The following is a 16212-nucleotide window of genomic DNA, read 5'->3' as shown; positions in this document are numbered from 1 at the left end:
AACATGATCTTTATTCAAAAGAGATGATAGACAAATTCCTCTTGGCTTTGGGACTTCTGTTGCACTGTTCTGTTTGGTAAGTGAATGTTATCAGTAAATCATTATAAAAAAAAAGTTTGTGTGCTGTATTTTCTTATTGAAGAATTCTAGTTTTAATTTACAACTTTAGAATGAATTCCTAGTAATATAGCAGAAGGCCAGATCAAAAAGGAGTTCAAGAACAGAAAATTAAAAATATACTGAACTGGTCTCAGAAATGACTGGGAAATCCACTTGGTAATTGTAATCATGACATAATTCACTTCAGCATCTGAGTGGGAGGATAGAATTCCTAGAAATTCATCATAAAGTCATTCAGTCTTAAAAGAGAAATTGAAAGACCATAGGCTTTAGATAAGAAAAAAATGAAAGGTCGAATTTTAAAGGCGATTACTCACAGGAGGTCTGGAGAATATTTAAAAGCTAATGAAGAGCCCAGGGAAGACGTGTTATTAAGGATGGAGAATAGCAGGATCAGGCTCTTGAAAATAAGCTCTTGCCAACTAATTAGAAGTCAATAACAATATTTCTGTAGGAAAGACAGCCCAGGGGGAAGGAATAAGGAGGTCAAAAAATTTTTCTTTTGCAAAAGAAAAGGCTTTATCATGGTGTCCCTTTCATATGTCAAAGTGAAGGTGTTCAGCCCAAGAATGTTCCTTTTTGATGCTGGTAGAGACTGGGATGTGCGTGGGGATGAAGCAGTGATAGATCCATGGGTTGGTTTTCCTTATATTCAATAGGAAGGGGTTCGATGGTTTTCTATCTTCAGGAGGATCAGATGTTCTGGTGCAAATCATGGTCAATATTCAACATATCTAAGCCAAGTTGGCAAAATTAATGGGGACAGATGGTATTCTGAAGAGTTCTGAAGGAACTCAAGGATAAATTGGGACAATGGTGGCTCAGAAATGCAACTTGGTGTCATTCCTACTCTGCAGATTGCAAAACTAAGCCAGTTGGAAACTAAGGAATTAGTTTTGAAAGTCTCCAGAGAGTAGACCTCAGGGAATTGGATTCAAGAAATCTCTACATTTCCCTCTGGCCAGCTGGTGGAGTCTATAAGGAAGAATGAGATTATCGAATATTTAAATATAATTTTGAGAAAAAAACAACATAGTTTTTGTGGCAAGAAATTATGCCCAGATAATTTATTGTTTTTGAAGGCACAAACAAGTACCTAACAAATACAATTTTCATTCTAAAAGCTCTGTGACAACCAACCACTTCAAAGTCAATGTCATGGGCTTTGGGATATAATTTGTAAAATAATGGATGTGACAGAGGTCTAGGACAAAGAAGACTAAGCCTAACTACAGAAATGAATATTTCTTAGGATGTAGACATGTATAAGATGAACTCTCTAAAGGATGAGTGCTCAAAGTGAACTTAATGAATACATGAGCAATTTTTCAATTACTGGAAGAGGCTTCTCACAATTACATCTCCAGAGGAATGATTTTCAACTGGTGTGCGGTGGCACCCTGGTGTGCCATGAGAGGATCTTAGCTTTGCCATGAAAATTTTTAAAGATCATTCATTATTTTTGAAAGAAGTTCAAAGCACAGAATGCATATTCTTTTTTTTTTACTCTTTTTTTTTGATTGACATTATTTAAGTGTGCCACGGAAGTTTAACTATAGGTTCAAGTGTGCTGTGAGATTAAAAAAAAAAAAACGGGTTGAAAAATACAGCTCTTAAGTATAGATAGGTTAATATTATTTCTGTTTTTAAAAAATAAAGCCCTAAAGGGTAGACTACCAACACATTTTTACACATCTGCAGAAAATGAGTAAGTAAGACATAATGGGAAGGAGAGAGTCTAACTTATATTGTAAAGTGAATGGATATGTGTGAATAGTTATGAGGTAAGGGCCTGGGAATCCTTGAACAGTCTTGCTTTGGTTCCACAAATCCATGTTTTCATTCAAAGAAATTTGACTGTTTACTTTCTCTTCTTTTTCTTTCCTTCTTTTCTTTCCTTGCTTTCTTCTTTCTTTAACAAAAAGAAATCAAAATGTAAAACTACCTCTCAGAAAACAGAGTGAGTCAGACTTTACATCTCAAAACCTATGTGGAGTTCTGATCATTGTGCCTCAGGTACAAACTCAGTTTTACATTTTCAGGACTAAGCTGGCTACCTTGATTATAAAGTGATTTATTTTATTTTACTTTATTTATTCATTTATTTTATTGAGACAGAGTCTCACTATGTTGCTGTCAGTAGAGTGCCCTGGCGTCACAGCTCACAGCAGCCTCAAACTCTTATGCTTAAGTGATTCTCTAGTCTTAGTCTTCCAAATAGCTGGAACTATAGGTGCCTGCCACAATGCCTGGCATTTTTTAGAGACAGGATCTTCTCAAACTCCTGACCTCAAGAAATCCACCCATCTCGGCTTCTGAAAATGCTCAGATTACAGACGTAAACCACCTCTCTAAATCCAGCCCTAAAATGATTATTGTTATTGTTATTATTTTTTTTTTTGCAGCTTTTGCCCGGGACTGGGTTTGAACCCACCACTTAGGCATATAGGGCCTGCTCCCTACTCTTTTGAGTCACAGGCGCCGCCCCCTAAAGTGATATTTTTAAATGAAGCTGTTTTTCTTAAAGCAAGACTCCCAAATCTTGGGAGTCTTTTGATATTGCTGTCAAAATGAACTATAAATATGAGCAAATATGGCAATTCCTATTTTATATGGGAATTGCTATGTCATTTTTTTTCTAGTTCTACAAATAATCTAGTGTATTTCTGTATGTTTGAAACAGAGGTGGACTTTTTTCCAAAAGTGATAGTGTCTTGATCCGTGACAAAGAAAAGTGTGATTTATTACAAACATTTAATTTTCATCTTATTACATTATATTTTGTGAACATTTATGTTTAGTCTTTAATTAAACATGATTTGTACAACTTAAGGTCAGTTTCCATTTAGATTGCCTGTGGTGTTAATCATGGTACAAATAGCCATCATTGCTGAAAAACTCCTGTATTATACTAATACATAAACACTTCTGTGTCATTTGCAACCAGTCTCTGAGCCTGTATATTACTGGATAGGTACAAATGCAGAAATTTTTTGTTGTTGTTGTTTGTTTGTTTTTCTTGTAGTTTTGGCCAGGGTCAGGTTTGAACCCACCACCTCCAGTATATGGGCTCAGTGACTACTCCTTGAGCCACAGGCACTGCCTGCAAATGCAGAAATGTTTTGCTAATTTTGCTACTATATTAAAGAATATAGGTCATCTAAATAACAACTTTTTATGAATTCAGATTTAAGTAGTTTTTGAATTAAAAAAGTATTGAAAAATGCACATTTAAAGAATGGAAAGGTCATTCTTAATCGCAAATTGAGTATGCCTGCAAAGCATTTCCACTTTAGCAAAAATGATTCCAATTCATTCCACTTCACGTTAACCTCTGGGTAAAGGTGTTAACTGTTGCATTTTTAGAATAAGACGTCCTTAATTATAACTGGCTTTATTGGTAATTATAGATCTGGCCTGATGAAACTATGGCTGGATAATTTTAAGAATGATTTGTCTCAATTAGATCCACATTTGTATATTTTAAGTATTATTTATTGTGTAAAGTCTTGGAAGATTTAAGAAAGCAAAAAATAGTGTCTGCATATCGTCAAGAATATGCATAGTAACTCTAGCAAATCAGCAGGAGATGGGTTTGATTTTACTCATGATATTTTCAATCTTAAAATGAGAAAATGCATAGAGCCTTTGACATGAGAATTAAAATACGTCATAGCTATTAACATTAAATCTTGTGTGGGTCTCTGTCCTGCCTTTTAAAATTCATTTCTCAATTCTGTCACACACCTGGCTTCACTAAGCTCTTCTAAGTAGAAGAACATGCCACTCCCATCCTGTCCCACGTTGTTAGTGCCAGAAGATAAAATCCGGTTCCCTCAGCTGGCACTAAGGCTTTATCATAATCTGGCCCCTATGTGTGTCCTCTCACTCGGACTCCCAGGACTCTTCATCACACGCTTTGCTCCAAAGTGGGTTACTCTTGTACCTAAACACACCATCGTACCTTAAACTTCTTCCTTGATGTTGTGGTGAATTCTTTTTCTCTACTTAAAAATACATTATCAGCTCCATCTCATTCTTGCTAGTTGTAGGTAAAAGCTATAGCAGTTTCTTTTTGGTTCGTTTGTTTCTAGGAAATGATGATTTTTTTAGCCATTGACATGTGCTCATCTAAAACAGTTGCATAGCACTCTGGCAGGCCAAGGCAGAAGGCTTACTTGAGCTCAGGAGTTTGAGACTGGCCCAAGCAAGAGTGAGACTCAATATCTACTAAAAATAGAAAAAATGAGCTGGGCGTTGAGGTGGGTGCCTGTAGTCCCAGTACTTGGGAGACTGAGGCAGGAGGATCACTTGAGCCTAGGACTATGACCCTTGCTGTAAGATTGGCTGACACCTGTGGCTCTCTAGCCTGGGCAACAGAGTGAAACTCTCTCTCAAAAAAAAAAAAAAAATTAAAAATAAAGAAATAAATAAAATAAATTCCAGCAGATATGATAAAAGTAAAGACATGTTCCAAAATAGTCAAATATTGTTTTTGTTTTCCATTTAATTGAGAACAAAATAAGTATAACAGAGACTTGTCCACCAATTACAAAATTTAATAAAAATAGTATGCATGTCAGTCTAAAATAAAGACCAAGTGAAATTTTGATTAGAGCAATATGTTACCATATAAAAATAGTGAACAAATGACTTATGCTCCCTTGCCCTTTTCTTTCACTCTTCTGTAGAGTTTCAGTATCAAATATTTTGGAGTCTATCACATTTTACAACATACAGCTCTCGTAGGGGTCAGCAGAGCCTGTTTTTTTTTTTTTTTTCCTGTTACTAATGTTATAACGTCATTAAATTACCTTGGTTCTTTCTGAATACATCAGTAAGTGGTCTCTCCTTTCAAGATGTGCCAGATAACCAAAAACCAGAAAAGACTGCCTTTTCAGAGAAGGACATCACCTGCCTAAGGAAATTTAGTTCAGACTTTCTATGGTGAACTTAGATTGAGAGGGCGACCAACTCAGCTTCCAGGAAGGGACACTGTTTAGAAGAAAGAAGTTGAAAGAAAGAATAAAATAGAGAGTCCCCAGCATGTTTTCCCTTTGTTTGGTCATTAGTAATGATTATGTCGCTTTAAGATACTGTGACAACCCCATTATACCTTCTGATGTGTTACAGTGTATCAGAAGACACATCACACATCTGAAATAAGTTTTCAGGTTGTGCATTCTACAATTTATATTCTTTTGGTAAAATTTTAATCAGGAAACATTTATTGGACACCAGTGCTTTTCCAGATTGAGTGTGGCATTTGCAGGGGTACAAAAAATCAGGCGGTCTGGAGCCGCCCCGGTGACCCTCACTGATGAGCTGAACAGGTGAAAGGTATTTACACAAACAGTTTCCACCTAATGCCTGTTAAGTGTGTAAAACAGTTAAAACAACAACAACAAAACAGAGTTGGGAAATAGGAGCAGGTAGAGAGTTCGATTGGAGTAGATGATAGGAGGAGGACGAGCTGGGGGCGGAGTGAGTTCTGCTGCTGTTCTAGCTCCCAGGGAGCCGAGCTCCGTGCTATGCTTACAGGGAATGCTTTGTAAATAGCGTGACAGATATTTGGTTGAATTAGATACTATTTCTTGTCTTTTTTAAGGCATAACCTGGTAAACTTTTTAGTTTTGGGGGAGTATCCATCACCGTGAGTATGTAACACTTCTTTTTTTGTACTCCAAATTACTAAGGGGCTACAAATGTTTGGGGTTACATGGACCACCTTTGCAATGCTTGAGTCACTGCCCAAATAGTGTTCATTGTACCTGTTAAGTAGGTTTTCACCTACCCACTTTTTCTCCTCCCCCTGCTTGACTCCCATTGATTTTTACTTCCCTCTGTGCACATGGGTGCTCATCAGTTAGTTCCAATTTAATAATGAGTGTGTGGTGTTTGTTTTTCCATTCTTTAGATGCTGCACTTGGGATAGTGGTCTCCAGGTGCATCCAGACTGTTGTCGCAAAGAGTATTAGTTCATCTTTCACTGGGGCAGAGTAACACTCCATGGTGTACATAGACCCCATTTTGTTAATCCACTCATGCATCGATGGGCACTTGGACTCATTCCACATCTTTGCAGTATTGAATTGTGCTTCAATAAACATTTGAGTTGCAGGTGTCTTTTTGATAAAATGGGCTTTATTCTTTTGGTTAGATATTCAGTAGTGGAATTGCTGACCAAATGGTAGGTCTACTTTTAGTTCTTTGAGGACTGTCCGTACTCTGCCTACAGATACTAATTTGCTGTCCCAGCAACAGTGTATAAGCTTTCCTTCCACTCTGCATCCGTGCCAGCATCTGTTGTTGGACGTTTTAATAAAGGCTGTTCTGATTGGGGAAAAGGGATACGTGATTATGGTTTTAATTTCATTTCCCTGATGACAAAAAGTACTTTTTCATGTTTATTGGTCATTTGTCCATCTTCTTTTAAAAAGGTTCACTTCATGGCTTTTGCCTACTTTTTATAATGGATTTTTTTGTTTATTCTTGTTTATTTGTTGAATTCCTTGTAGATTCTGGGTCTTAGCCCTTTTTCAGATATATGGTTTGTGAATATTTTCTCCCATTTTGTAGGATGTCTATTTGCTATTATGTCCTTAACTGTGTAGGAGCTTTTTAATTTACTCAAATCCTATGTGTCTATTTTTGTTACTGCTATAATTGTGTTTCAGGTCTTAGAAAGTTTTTGCCTAGGCTGATATCTATAAGAGTTTTTCCTACATTTTCTTCTAGAATTCTTACGGTTTCATGCCTTACATTTAAGTCTTTTATCCATTTTGAGTTGATTTTTTGAGTAGTGAGAGATATGGGTCCTGTTTCTTTGTTCTGCACGTGGCTATGTGATTTTCCCAGCAGCATTTTTTCAGCAGAGCTTCTTTCCCCAATGTATGTTGTTGTCTGCTGTGTTAAAGATTAGTTGGCTCTATGTGGATAGTTTTATATCTGTCTTTCTGTACAGTTCCATTGATCTAGTTCTCTGTTTTTGTGCCAATATCATGCTGTGCCCTCCTGTCATGATAAAAAACCCTCGACAAGTTAGGCATAGAAGGAGCATACCTCAAAATTATAAAGGACACATATGACAAACCCACTGCCGACATCGTACTGAACGGGGGAAGGTTGAACGTATTCCTCGTAAGAACTGGAACAAGTGGGGCAGCACCTGTGGCTCAGAGGAGTAGGACGCCAGCCCCATAAGCCGGAGGTGGTGGGTTCAAACCTGGCCCTGGCCAAAAACTGCGAGAAAAAAAAAAAAAAAAAAAAGAACTGGAACTAGAGAAGGGTGTCCACTATCACCACTTACATTCAATGTAGTGCTGGAGTTCCAGCCAGAGCAACCAGGCAAGAGAAAGAAATAAAGTGTACGCTAGCTGGGAAAGAGGAGGTCAAATCATCACTTTTCATACCCAAAATGATCTTATATCTAGAAACCCCAAAGACTCCATCAGGAGACTCCCGGCATCGAACACACATGGTTAATAAAAATAGGTTGAATTCATAGGTAGAAACACATTTGAGGGAACAGATACATACCCAGTGCATCTTATGACAAGCAGTTGTTGCTTCCAGTGCATAGGGCAGGCCAGGAGTGCCATGGAATTAAAGTTCCTGGGTGTAGGCTAAGACAGTGAAGATCGACGCCAAGTCCTTGGCCCTTTGAATGCATCGTCACTGAGGAGTGTTCTATTAGATATCTCCCCCAGACGTCCCCACTGTATTTGAGCATTAGTTGCCCACAGCAGAAACCTGCTCAATACCACACTTTATGGAATTTCTTTCATTTTCTAGCTTACTTTCTTACCAGCCTTTCCTGAAGGACCACACAAATAAACTACCTGTACTAAAACAAAACATTAAAAAGACTTTTGGAATCAATTAATAAGTTCAGCAAAGTCTTGGGTTACAAAATCAGTGTACACAAATCAGTAGCGTTTATGTACACCAGTAACAGTAAAGCTGAGAGTCATATCTAAGACTCAAAACGATTTACAATAGCTACAAAGAAAATAAAATACCTCAGAATATACTTAACCCTAGAGGTGAAAGATGACAGGTAACACAAACAAATGGAAAAACAGATCGTGTCCCCACGTGGATTGGTAGAATCAATATTCTTAAAATGTCCATACTGAAAGTGGACATTTTAGATTCAGTGCTGTTCCCATCAAAATACTGACATCATATTTCTCAAATCTAGAAAAAATAATTCCACACTTCATTAGGAACCAGGAAAGAGCCCAAATATTCAAAGTAATCGTAAGCAAAAGAACAAGTTGGGAAGCTTCTCTTACCTGGCTTCAAACTATACTATAAGGCTGTAGTTAGCCATGCGATATGTTTATATCAAGTCCTCTCTTGTAGTTACTTTAAAATTTACAAACCATCTTTGCTAAATACAGTCACTCCATTCTTCTACCAACCATTAGAACTTGTTTTTTCTATTTTTAACTGTATGTTTGTATCCATTAACCAGCTTCATTTCATTCCCAACCTCCTCCCACCCTTTCTGGTACCCACTATTCTATTCTTACGTTCATGAGATCAAGTTTTTTAGCTCCCGCATATAAGAACATGTTATTTGTATTTCTCTGCTTGGTTTATTCATTTAATAAGAAGTCTTTCTTTTTGTGTTCAAAATCGTATTTGTTTTCATTATTGTCCAAAATCAGAAAGGAAATTAGTATAATTTGCGGAATGTTTTATTTTTTGTGTTATTTTGAATCAGGTGTAATAAAAATATATCAAAAGCAAGTCCTTTTAGTCATCCTAACTTTAGAAACCCTTGAATGAAATTAGGAAGTGATGATCATTTACATTTATAATACTTTGCATGTAACAAGCGTTAGCTATTAACTCTAATTTGCTTCTCATCGTATTCATCAAAGGTGAACTATCTAGAAACTAAAACATCTCTGTCAGTTAGAATTTTAATGAATTAAGATAAAATAAGACAGTGTTAATTGGCAGTTGTTGCTACAGGGAGGTTTCTAGATCTTGTAAGTGAAGCCAATTTATCTTTGTATCAGGGTTAATTTGTTTGATTTAATTCTATGGATACACTGAATATTTCCCCACACTGTTCACATTTATTTTCAGACTAGAAGAGTGGTTTAGTTCTTCTGGTATTTTATCCAGATTCTCAATTCTATCAGAAATTGATTAAAATTTGATGGTTAATAAATCGTTGGTTTTAATCAGCATTTGTATTACTGACTAATCACACACACATACATATACACAAGGAAATAGTTTTATATCTCTATCTTTATTTAAAATGCCTAAAATTCTCCCCTATCTATTCATTTGTTAACAGTGATTTTCTCCCTCTCTTTTCTGTTTTCCTCAGATATAAATGAATGTGAAGCTGATCCTTGCAAGAATGGTGGGATATGCACAGACCTGGTTGCTAACTACTCCTGCGAGTGTCCAGGGGAATTTATGGGGAGAAACTGTCAATACAGTAAGTATGTACGTGTGTGTGTATGTGAGGATGCTGAAAAATGTATACATATTTTAAAAAAGGAAAAAATGTGTTAAAACTATAATACTAATATATACTGATATTTGTAATCTTTTATACTGTAGCTTGTACCTCTTATAATTTCAGAAGTCAATGTTACTTAAGTATCACAATTTCAATACAGATTTTTCCTTTCTTAAAATATGTATACTTATATGTTTCTGGTATCCTCCATATATAAATAAAACATTATTTTTTATAAGGTCTCAATTATGAAATCTGAGCCCAAATCAATATCATTTGCTTTCATAGTGCATAATTAGTTGAAAAGGCCCATTTTGTAACTGTTGTTATTCATGTTATTGATATATGCATATTCTTTAGTGTATGCCTGATTTAGCAGACAGTATGCACCAAAGTAGTATCTTGTGAGCAGAATAAAATGACAACAGCTCTTCAAATACACGAGTCCATCTCGCCCATGCATCCCATTTTAGCTTTGAGTAGGTATCTGACCTAGATTTATACCATCAGAGTTGTTACTTATATGCAGACAGTAAATTCAGACCAGATTCCCTCTATTACAAATACAGGGTGGAGATAAAGGAGGACCCCCGTACCACACACTAGCAAGAACGTTACAGACTATTTATTTGTCTTCTTGGAAGTCTAAGTCAGCAGAGTCCTGAGATTTGGGATCAAATGACAGAGGAATCATTGACCTGAAGTGTTTATGCCAAGGGTGCCACTCTGCTAACAAAGAGCAGGGACAAAGCGGTGTCAGGACCAGCGCCAGTGGATGGGGCTGAGTGGGGCTCACACAGGTGCAGGTGAGAACAGAATGACTCAGCTTTGTAATTGCTGACACTTAGGGAAGCTTCACACTGCTACTTCTTTGGAGTATTGTATACAATCTGAGCACCACGACAATGTTATGCAAATTTGGAATGCAGATGCAGAAACTGAGACCCACGCGATGCGGTCTGCCCAAGACTGCACAGCGGGTTAGTGACCAGCAGGACTGGAAATCACACAGAGCTCTAGTGCCCGGCTCCGTGCAGTGTCCTCCAAAGTGAGATGGCTGGTGAGATGGCTCAGAAATGAGCCAGGCAAACACGAATCCCCGACGCGTGTCTCTCACACGCCGCACACACGGCCCTTTCTCTTCTGCTGTACACAGCAAGACGTTTCTTTCTCACTTTCTCTCTCTTTCTTCCCCTTTGGCTGTTATCTTTATAAAATAAAATGGGGAATATTGTTGAATAATTTGAGTTTTATATATATATATATATATAAACAAAGTAATGATCTAAAAACAGGCTGCTTATTATCCTAGTACTGAAAATCTGTGCACGGACATTTATACTGGTGGGATAATTAGGCTCAGCCCATTTTATTGGTATTTTATATTACAGATGTATTTAAAAATGAAAACATTCTTTACACCCCTCTCAAATAATAAAGGATAAAAGATATGACAAAAGAATAGAACTGACTAAAAATCTGCTCAAAGAAAATATAAAAGAAAAATGAGTAAACTGAGGAAAATGTGTAATAAATATAAACAATAAATATCAATTAATTATTATAAGTTTGAATTCGATAAAATTGGTTACAATAGAAAAAAGCATGAACAGAACCTTCCTGTCAGGACGTGATTTGATATTTATCATACTATAATTAAGTTACGGCCTCATCTTTATACTTTCTGTATATTTTGAAGTTGCAAGAAAGGGTGTGTATATCACCTTTATGGTGTGAAGAGAAGAACTATATTTTACATGAATTCTTAACGAGAGACATTAGGCCCAGGAATAAACCTGGACTGATTCTGCACGTCTCTCTGCTGCTTCTTCCTGCCTTGTTTCTACCCTGTCCCTTTTGGGGAGTGAAAATGGAAGAAAAGAAGCAGAAAAATTGGAAAATAGGTAAAATAGATAAACAGAAAAAGCTGAAATGCTAAAAAGAAGCAGAGGCTAATTGGCATTTAGAAAAAAGACTATGGAACAGAAAACGAGGGAGAAGGGAAAGGAGAGTTGGGCCACGTGGCTGTATTCTGCACACAGGCTCCCCGGGGAGTGCTGATTCCCACACACACATCCACGCTGCTACACACACGTAGAAGCACACACATGCATGTACACACATGTACACGTACACGCACTCAGAAGGGAACTTGACCTTAATCACTGTAAAGCAGAAGAGGTCCCACATAGTTCTTCAAAGACTTAAAAGCTCCAACTTGGCAATTTTACGAAAGGGAGTCTTTTCTCTCCTTCTAAGTATTCTCCTTGCTGTTTCATCCCACTGCTAGCGGGAACCTGTTTTTTAAAAAAAAAAAATGTCAGCATATGCCACCTGTCCACCTGTCACCCTGGTGCTCTGCTGGCTTCTGATGTCAGGTGGGTGGAAGTGGGAGTCCTGCTCCTGAAAGCTTGGAGGGCCTGCCTGCAGCCAGCTCACTCCCTAACCGCTCTCTGACTCTTCTCTTACTCTCTTTTTTACTTTCAGATCAATATGAGGGCACAAATGATTAGGTTACATTGTTTGCCTTTGTTAGGTAAAGTTCAAGTGGTGGTTGAGCCCCTCATCCCGGGGGCTGTGCTGTGCACCCTTACATTGTGCCCATTGGGTGAGAGCACGCCAGTCCTCTCCCCTTTCTCCTTTCCCTCCTCTCCCCCAAGCTTGAAATGAACTGTGTTTCTCTTGTGTGGGCATGTACTTGTTCATTTACTGGCTTCATATTACTATTGTGTACTTTGGATACTTGCTTTTTCATTCTTGAGCTACTTTACTAAGAAGAATATTTTTCAACTCTATCCAGGTTAAAACAAAAGAGAAACTTTCCACCTTTTTGTGGCTGAATAGTATTCCATGGTGTACGTTTAGCACTGTTTTATTAATCCATTTATGAATTGATGGGCACTTAGTTGATTCCACATCTTGGCAATTATGAATTGAGCTATGATGAACATTCTAGTGCAAATGCCTTTATAATCTATAAAATTAAAAATACATAGCAGTGGCTGAAATTTTTTTTTTTTCCTTCTGGGTAAATACCTGGTAATGGGATTGTGGGATCAAATGAAAGGTCTACTTGAAGCTCTTTGAGGATTCTCCATATATCTTTGCATAGAGGTTGTATTAGTTTGTAATCTCACCAGCAACATGAAAGTATTCCCTTCTCTCTACATCCCTGCATCTGTAGATTTGGAACTTTGTGATGTGGCTGTTCTCACTAGGGTTAGTGATATCTCAGGGTGGTTTTGATTTGCATTTCTGGAACAGTTGAGATAGCTATCTGAGAGCAGCCTATAGCTTACAAGTGTCCCCTGCCCCCAGCCCCACCCCACCCAAGTTGGAGGAAGCAAGACTGGTTCTTAAGACACTTAACACATGGCACCCCTGAAGAGGAGCTTTGGGACGCTGTGTACGGGAAAGGTCACAGATATAAGCCACAGCTCATTTGAATAGTCAGTGGTGAGAGGAAGGGTGAGCTCCTTATCCTGGGGCCTCTGGATCTGATTTCAGGCACCTGTTTTAATTTCTAAACAGGTCTCCTGGGTGCTGCCCAAGGGATTCCAACCAGATCATCTCTCAGTAACAATTCAGGGACTCTCTCTTTGCTATGCTCTGCTCTGGCCACGTTGCCCTCCTAGTTGCTTCTGGGCACACACTGGCATGTTGTTGCCCTGGAACGTTTCCCCTATTTCCTCTCCCCTTTCTCCCTTTCTGTAACAGGCTCTGTTGTGACCTACCTCATGCTTCCTATAGGTCATTGAATAAAACACCTCTCCGTGAGACCTTCCCTGAACTCTCAACCCTCAGCGCGTTGGAACACACACTACCCCTTTCTTTGCTTTATGTTTTTCTCCTTTGCATTAATCACTGCTATGGATTTTTAATTTATAGATTATTGACTGTTCCCCCAAGAGTGTGTGCCTCAGGAGGGAGAGGTTTTATTGCTGTAAATCATAAGTGCTAGAGCAGTGCCAGCAGACAATAAATGCTCAATAAATATTTGCTGAATAAAAAAAAAATTTGCTGAATGCATCAATGAAGTTAGCACCTTGAGTTCCTTAAGGATAGAGATGATAATCTGATTTTTCTGACTTTATTGTGTTCAAATCATTTTTCATCTGACTTTTCATTTTGTAAACATATTCTGAAGATGCTTCCCCCCGTATGTAAAATCTAATCTTGTCATATTAGTTGGTGCTTAATAAATACTGATAGCAACTTGAATTATAACTCTATGTGGCAGTGTACATGTAGGTTTAAAATAAGTGAGGCAGACAGATCTTGTTTCTCTTTTTAGGCCACTTTTGCATGCAGACATCTTGATAATTTATATTACATAATTTACTCATCCATTTTAAGTAATTATCAGCACATAATATCAGCAACTACTACCACAAACCTTGAAAAAATAACACAATAATTTTGGAGAGAATTTTTCTCACTGTAGACAGCCTAATTTTGATATCTGTCCACTAATTATCAAAAATATTTGCTCATTTTAGATATTTCTCTGCCTTTCTTCTATTTTTACTTGACTTTCCATAGTCAGCTAAATATTAGGACTGTTTTTGCCAGTACAATTAAATAAAACACTTTCAATATTAGTGGTATACTACATTTTAAAAACTAAAATATGTTTATTTATATTCACTTAAGCGATTAAAAGCAAGCTGTTTATGCTGAGATATTACCTTAATAAAAATTACAAAAATAGCTATCTATGTGAATTCTTTATTATAATGTATGTCTTTAATTAAGACAGCTCCTAAGAACTTTTGCTTTATAAAGAATAAATTTATATCTAGCTCGATCTATTATGACCTGATGCACAATAATGGGATAATTATTATGAAAATCAATTGCCCATTGAACATTTTCAAAACAATGCAGTTATTTCGACTGTTAATGATTAACCTTTTAATACGAGGGCAAAAAAAACTGCCTGCAATTTTCCAGTAATTATTTCCCAAATATATTTGTAGGAGGTTAAAGCAATAATATTTCTGATTTAAGTCAGTTTAAATTTCTAGATAGGGATCATAAAGCTTATTCCTTTTTGGCAGTTTATTTTTCATTTATTCGTAAGGGATTTGATTAAATTTTATTTTTTATTTTATTTGAGATTACTTTTGATTGATAAGTGAAAATCATTTCGATGTTCCCATAGTATGTATTAAATAGCATTTCAGCAAGTCTTCTAATTAAAATCCGAATTTAGATTCCCTTGTTGCTTTTAAATGGTATAAGCACAAGCGTCAAGATAGCTATTTTCCTAAACAGCTTGAAAAGAAAATGATAATGAATTGGAATGAGAACCTTTTCTCATAAGAATAGATATACTTTGCCATGTATGTTTAACAGAATGTGATGTTTAAACTAGAGCAAGCGCAATGAAAATTGCTATCACTTCAGTTAAATAATCTAAAAAATAACTTGGATTGTTTTCGTTTATTGCACTGGGTGGTCCACAAGAGCTATATACATTTCCCTCCTGGGGGCTTAAATATGACATGACTGAATTTCAGGAATGATACTCAAAATTGTTTTCATCACTGATATCATTGCTGGAAATTACGGTAGTTACCTAGGGAGCTATACACTGCAGCATCCCTGAAGTCGTATGCCCCCCTGATATCAGAGGGTGCTGTTAAAAATAAAACTAAAATCTTTGACTAATGATAAAGTGATTTTTTTTGAGACAGAGCCTCAAGCTGTCCCCCTGGGTAGAGTGCCGTGGCATTACAGCTCACAGCAACCTCCAACTCCTGGGCTCAAGCGAGTCTCTTGCCTCTGCCTCTCAAGTAGCTGGGACCACAGGCGCCCACCACAACGCCTGGCTATTTTTTGGTTGCAGCCATCATTGTTGTTTGGCGGGTCCGGGCTGGGGATTCGAACCCGCCACCTTAGGTGTACGTGGCTGGCGCCTTAGCCGGTTGAGCTATAGGCACCGAGCCTAAAGTGATATTTTCTAATGTGAAAATTAACCAGCTTTTAAATTTAATACAATAAAACAATTATAGCTAATTCTATAGCTCATTATTCTATTTATCACATAAGAACAAAAGATGACACATATGAATTATATTTTGAAAATTATAAATTAATATTTTATCATCATTATTTGAGCAGGTGTAACCCTTTAAGCCATCATTATAAATGAACTAGGATTTGCAAGTACCTAGGCATAGATAATAAATACTATGCAGGCATCCATATATATTCTTTCTTTTGATATGAGTGTGTACTATCAAGTACATTTGTATATACTTAGTGAAAATGACTAAGGTATTTAATAGACTAGATGAATAAATATGTAATATCCGTTTTATTGCTCAAGATTTACCTATTACATTTTGTAAAGAAAGAAATTGTAAATAAGGACAAATGCACCTCTTTTCTTAGAGTAACTTACACACATTTTTAGAACATATATGAATAAATTCATTTATTCACCAAGTTCCATTAAATAGTAGCCACTTTCTACTGTTGTGACAATAGTAATTAAAATTAATCCCATTCTTATTCTCATAGAGTATACAGATTAATAGGAGAGAAAAACAAGAATCATAACAATATTTAATTATAAGACATGTTAAGTGATATGA

At 36.8% G+C, this 16212-nt stretch overlaps 1 protein-coding gene across 2 annotated transcripts in view; it reads left to right on the top strand.

Annotated features, from left to right (window-relative positions):
• Nucleotides 1–16212, top strand: part of EDIL3 (EGF like repeats and discoidin domains 3) — a 430053-nt gene that overhangs the window by 249250 nt on the left and 164591 nt on the right. For both annotated transcript variants that reach the window (XM_003785962.2, XM_003785963.2), the window contains one exon: nt 9473–9586. In XM_003785962.2, coding sequence (XP_003786010.1) covers nt 9473–9586 — 114 coding nt within the window. The remainder of the gene's footprint in view (nt 1–9472; nt 9587–16212) is intronic.

The sequence above is a fragment of the Otolemur garnettii genome, unplaced genomic scaffold (genome assembly GCF_000181295.1).
Source record: "Otolemur garnettii isolate 467f Iridium unplaced genomic scaffold, OtoGar3 scaffold00017, whole genome shotgun sequence".
Classification (NCBI taxonomy): domain Eukaryota; kingdom Metazoa; phylum Chordata; class Mammalia; order Primates; family Galagidae; genus Otolemur; species Otolemur garnettii.
The sequence above is the reverse complement of the archived record's forward strand: the minus strand, read 5'-3'. Positions and strand labels throughout refer to the sequence as shown.